The sequence below is a fragment of the Aedes albopictus genome, chromosome 2 (assembly GCF_035046485.1).
Source record: "Aedes albopictus strain Foshan chromosome 2, AalbF5, whole genome shotgun sequence".
In the NCBI taxonomy this organism is placed as follows: Eukaryota; Metazoa; Arthropoda; class Insecta; order Diptera; family Culicidae; genus Aedes; species Aedes albopictus.
In genome coordinates this window covers 105,173,376-105,179,659 of record NC_085137.1, presented here as the reverse complement: position 1 = coordinate 105,179,659, position 6,284 = coordinate 105,173,376, and the positions used below count along the sequence as shown (strand labels likewise).

Below are 6,284 nucleotides of genomic sequence, written 5' to 3'. Positions count from 1 at the left end.
ATTATTTTGACGTATTTTCGCAACCCAAATGCAACCCAAATTAGTAATGAAACGTATTTCATAGATTTCAATGAATTTAATAAGAATAAATACACATAGCAGTGAGAAACAACCAATCTAACCGATTTCAATAAGATTTTGATTTTTATAATACATACAATCATTCCATAGAAAATCGATATAGTGTGTCTCCGAACATCGTGATACTTGGTGGTTTTGTAGTTTATCGAAAATAATTAGACCCGTATTTTGTTTGTTTTGTCAGGGGTGATACACAAATTATGTCACGCAAAAATTGACCATTTTCAACCCCCCCTCCCCCCTGTGACACACTTTTTGTATGGGACCTCAACATTTTTTGTATTGGTTGTCACATATTGCAAAACCCCCTCCCCCCTAAAAGCGTGACGTAATTTGTGCACGACTTCTCATTAGGGTGACCAATTTTATGATTGTAAAAATCAAGATTTTTCGAAACTAAAATTTTTCTAAAAATCACAGTTTTTGAACCAGTTGACCGATTTTAAACTTTTTTTTTGCTTGAAAGCTGTTGAATTCTAGATTTCAGCAAAAATACGTTCAGAGGGCCAAATAGTGTTTTTGGGCAAATAATATCTTATAAGAACATATTTATCACGATTTTTTTCAGAGTGTTGCAACTTTTGAAATCGGAAACGTCCGGACGGTTTTCTTTCTGCATTGGAAAGAGGAACAATAGTTTTATCATACACTAAAAAAAGATTTCCCGGAAACAGCCGGAAAATCAACTTATTTTGTTTTGAATGTACGGTAAAGGATTCCATCACATAACCCGTAACGTAGGTAGATCACCTTGGAATGGTGCGTTACGGTGTAAGATCTACCATTTCAAGTTTTGATCTTGCTATTTTCCAGTCTGGTTTATTTAAATGCAGGAACATTCCAGGATCAAGATTTGGTGTACTTTTTTACACTATTTATATATTTTATTCTATTTATTTTTCACTGCTAATATACCGTTTGTTTCAGAGGGATGGAGGTAAATTTAAACTATATATAAAACAATTTACAAAAATATAACAGTGGAGAACGTATCACAATTTAATATTTTTTTTCTATTTCAGATTTACAAGCAGGCAATCAGCGATCAAAACGGCGAAGTATCTCTTTCTTTAGAAAGGTCAAGATTATCGTACGATACAGTGACAAGTAGACCACGTTTTCTGCGTCGATTTATTCGTGCCGAGTTCCATATTTTCGATATCTTTTTCGAACATTTACGATAATGTATTTCTGTTCATCACACCTTCAACTTATATTACGCGTTGCGAACATTCGTGGATAATAAATATGTACAACGGTTTTATTATCCCCAATCTTATTAACACGGGAACGCGAAAAAAAAGTAATACAAGAACATAGATGAAACTCAAAAGCAACGATTCTAGTTGTTTAGTTGTCCAGTTTACTCGTAAAGCTACGACGCGGGTTTCGGTTTTTCAGCATTAGCAGTAACACTAAACGGATTTGCATACAGTTTATTTGCTAACTGAGAAACGATAAGCTTAAAACGTGCGTTATTACGCGTGGATCCGACATAAGCGTGGTTTAAAAAATATTCATACCCGGTATATAATTAAATTTAATACACAAACATACAATAAAATTATCACTAAATCATATCAAGGGTTGCATAGCTCACATCACTTACCAATGTTAATCCAGATCTATGTAACTTTCTATCCCTTCCCTTCCCACTAACAAACTTCCTTCCTGTGACAACCGTGGGGATGCGGAGGTACACACGGTCTCTAGTAGCAACAGATGTCACACCAACATTCCTTCCCTTCCCCGATGACCGTAAGGACGTGGCCGGCGCCGGTACTGACAATATAAAGTTTTGAACCTTCAAAATTGCACATTGAGGATGGGAAGCTACATACACCCAGGCCCCATCCATTTGGTTCCCTGTGCAATGTTGACTGTTCTGGTCAGTAACGACTGAGAATGAAAAGCGGCAGCCACAAACCGAGTATTGTAGCGTGATATTGTTGATTATGTCTTGTCTTAAATATGATGTTGAACAAATAAAGGTATGTATATACACCTCAAAGAAGGGTAGAGAACACTTCATGGGGAAGAGAACACATTCTGGTGTGTTCAAATGTATGTATTTGAATTTGTATTTTTTCATTAAATGATGTCAAAGTTATTTTTTTATTTTCCTCTTCGTCAATAAAAATCCAATTATTAGATTATCCACACTTTTCTGTCCGGAATCAAACTTACAGTTTCTTGACCCAACGCATTAAGCTTTGCGACGACAGGCAGTACAATTCCTTCTTAGGTTTAACGGTCGAGTACAGCTTCATACTGGTTTGCCAGCGATATCCTTCCAGCGGAAAATTGGTAGCAAAAGAAAGATCTACGACGGAGTTTTGAAACTTGTACAGTCCGGGTTTGATCGGGCAGTGAAAATCTGGTTCCATGCTTTTGAAGAACGACGCCCAAATGCCTTTCTGATCGTTGATATACCGACAGACATCGGACAGGGTCAGCTTATTGAACAGCTCACAGGTTTTCATGTCCAGCGTGCATCGGTTCGTTGCTAGGATTATCTGAAGAGGAAAAAATACTTGAAATGCTCGTGAGTTTATTTCACAGATCGACCATACCTCGAGTGGTTCTTGGATAGTTTCCATAACGGTGAAGTTTCCTTGAAATTGGACAACGTTACTGCCCGATGTGAAGTTCAATGGTCCCGGAAATTGAATCACGAATTTATCTGCATTTGGTACGGGACATGTTGCCGCTTTCTCTTGGACATATTCTTTCACGCGCTTCGATTAGAAATAGAATTAAAAAAATAATACATAAATAGCATTTTAATCATCAATTGTTGAAATTCACTTACGGCACTATTAATGCTCCCGGCGAAAATTAATGATAAAACTACCACACTAAGCACGACTGTTTCGAGTGACTGGTGCATTTCGGAATGCAGTTCGCAAAATGTGTATCATACCATACCACTTTCATTTTATATTATCAAATCTGGATTCATAAGCCATGACGGTGCTTAAATAACTAATTGTTGCAATTAAAAAGTTTTAACTGATTGTCTCTCGTTTCTTCTTTAGGTTGAATTTACATTCATGAAACGTTAGGTTTACTGCAATATCGCATTTATATAGCGTTTCCCAAGCTTGGTTAAAATATTAATTCAATAAACACGGGAAGCGGTTAAAATCGTAGTTTGTTTATATAATTTTGAACTACATTGTTTCTGATTGTAGAGTTGCATTTTCAAAGATTCTTTTCAAAGTCCCCTGACCTTCAGAAAAAAGTACACTAAGGTCTTTTTTTACACGGGCGTGTAAAAAAAAAACCGTGTAAAAAAAAACCGTGTTAATTCGCGAATCCGTGTAAAAAAATACCGTGCTAATTCGGGAAACCGTGTAAGAAAACCGTGTTAATTTGCGAAACCGTGTAAAAAAATACCGTGCTAATTCGGGAAACCGTGTAAAAAAAACTGAGGGAAATCTGAAAATATTTGAAGCATGGTGGTGTAGAGAAAGATGTTCCAGGGCACCCAAGAACTTTCGCGAGTAAGGGCTTTAATATCTACGAGCGTAATCGATTGATTGTTGTTACATCACTGATACTGTTCAACATCCTACAGGTCTACGGAGCATTGTTCTGTAAATGAATAATTTTCAAACTTGACCTCCAATTTTGATCTCCAAGAACTTCCGCGAGTAAGGGCCACAAGAACTACAAACATAGCCAACGGTTTCTTGCTACATTACCGATACGTTGTAACATCACAGAGGTCCATTGAGTATTGTACTGAAGAGTATTCATTTCTTAAGATATGCTAGGTCTTCCATGAACTTCCGCGAGTTAAGGCCTTAAGATCTACAAGCGTAATCAATGGATTGTTGTTACATTTCTAATATGTTGTAGCATGCTACAGGTTCACGAACAATTTTTCTGTAAGAAACTAATTTCCACAAATGTTCTAGGTCCTCCAAGAACTTCCATGAGTAAAGACCTGAAGATCTACGAGCGTTATCAATGGTTTGTTGTCACATTACTGATACAGTGTAGCGTCCTACAGGTCCAGGGAGCATAGTTCTGTAGAGAAATAATTTCCAAAGATGATCTAGGACCTCCAAGAGCTTCAACGAGTAATGGCCTTAAGATCCACAAGCGTAATCAATGGATTGTTGTTACATTTCTTATACGTTGTGGAATGCTACAGGTCCATGAACCATTTTTCTGTATAGAAATAATTTCCACAGATGTTCTAGGTCCTCCAAGAACTTCCATGAGTAAAGACCTGAATAATCTACAAGCGTTATCAATGGTTTATTGTCACATTACTAATACAGTGTAGCGTCCTACAGGTCCAGGGAGCCTAGTTCTGTAGAGAAATAATTTCCAAAGATGTTCTAGGACCTCCAAGAACTTCCATGAGTAAGGACCTGAATATCAACAAGCGTTATCAATGGTTTGTTATCACATTACTAATACAGTGTAGCGCCCTACAGGTCCAGGGAGCATAGTCCTGTAGAGAATTAATTTCCAAAGATGGTCTAGTACCTCCAAGAACTTCCATAAGTAAAGACCTGAACATCTACCAGCGTTATCAATGGTTTGTTGTCACATTACTAATACAGTGTAGCGTCATACAGGTCCAGGAAGCATAATTCTGTAGAGAAATAATTTCCGAAGATGATCTAGGACCTCCAAGAACTTCCGCGAGTAAAGGCCTTAAGATCTACAAGCGTAATCAATGGATTATTGTTACATTTCTAATACGTTGTAACATGCTACAGGTCCATGAACATTTTTTTCTGTAAGGATATAATTTCCATAGATGTTGTAGGTCCTCTAAGAACTTCCACGAGTAAAGACCTGAATATCTACAACCGTTATCAATGGTTTGTTGCAACACTACTGATACAGTGTAGCATCCTACAGGTTCAGGGAGCATAGTTCTGTAGAGAAATAATTTTCAAATATGATCTAGGACCTCCAAGAACTTCCACAAGTAAAGGCCTTATAATTTATAAGCGCAATCAATGGAAGTTCCCAAGAACTTCCGTGAGTATAGACCTGAAGATCTACAAGCGTTATCAATGGTTTGTTGTCACATTACTGAAACAGTATAGCGTCCTAAAGGTCCAGGGAACATAGTGCTATTGAGAAATAATTGCCGAACATCTTCTAGGTACTCCAACAGGGTGTCTACTCATAACTCAAAATAAAATTCCCTGAGTTTTCCAGGTTTTTCCAGATGAAATTTTGAAAGTTTTGAATTATAAGCTTAAATAAATTATAAAACAACCCAAATATTCTAAAAATTATAAAGGGTGACTTAGGGTATCATCGGCAGGTTTGTTCTCTTCGTCATGAGGGATTTATGCCGGCCAAATTGCCTGAAACTTGATCATTCAACTTGGTTGGGAAGGATTTGATGATGATTAACCTGGGCTTGTTAGGGGTATATCTGTAAATAAAAAGAAAAAGGATTTGATGCCAACTCTGAGTTCATCAGGTTTCAAAAAAAAACCCCATGACGAAGAGAACAAAACTGCCGAAAATACGTAAGTTCCCCTACTCTTCAAAAATTTTTGAAATTTCATCCAAAGTTTATTCCTGACTCTCCGTAGGATTCTTTCACATATATGTTTGAGTACGTCCCGATATTTCTTGCAAAGATTCTCCGATATACTTTCACAGATTCTCGCTGCATTCCTCCTGAAGATCCATCCAAAATTATTCAAAGTTTCTTCAAGAATGTCATTGGTTGAACCTCGTAGCCATGCGGTTAGAGTCCGGGTGGATGAGGGTTCGATTCCCGCTCCAAGCGATGAAATTTTTCACGAGAATAGCTTCTTATCCGTAGCCACTCCGTGTTAAGTTTCGTTCAATCGGTACAGCCGCCGGCTGAAGCCAGTGTCCATGTCTGTTTTAGTGGTTTTCCGGGACAGCTATCCATAAACTGTTGGACTTTTACGATAGTTTTCCGATATTCCTCTTGTTTTCTTCGCGGAACTTCGTCCGCAGCTGCTTTCAGGATTCCATGAGGTTTTCAGAATTCCTCCTTATATGTCCTTAATATTTCTTCTCGGGATACTATTACCTAGAACTTTTTTCGAAATGTCTCATTTTTTCTCAGGTTTTTCCTGAAGTTCATGTCAAGATATTTTCAGTAACACTTTGCGGAGTTTCTCGCAAGATTTTATTTGAATTCCCTCGAATATTTCTTCAGTTATGTTGCTGGCTTTTCGGTTGGA

The 6,284-nt window shown here is 37.5% G+C and overlaps 1 protein-coding gene across 1 annotated transcript; it reads right to left on the bottom strand.

The window, feature by feature from the left end:
• Window positions 1–2,027: 2,027 nt before the first annotated feature.
• Window positions 2,028–3,372, bottom strand: LOC109417327 (uncharacterized). The gene is made up of 3 exons (XM_019691422.3): window positions 2,894–3,372; window positions 2,655–2,819; window positions 2,028–2,597 (listed from the first exon to the last, which is right to left on the bottom strand). Exons 1-3 carry the CDS (start codon window positions 2,969–2,971, stop codon window positions 2,265–2,267), a joined length of 576 nt encoding a protein of 191 aa, XP_019546967.3. The 5' UTR covers window positions 2,972–3,372; the 3' UTR covers window positions 2,028–2,264.
• Between the last annotated feature and the right edge of the window lie 2,912 nt (window positions 3,373–6,284).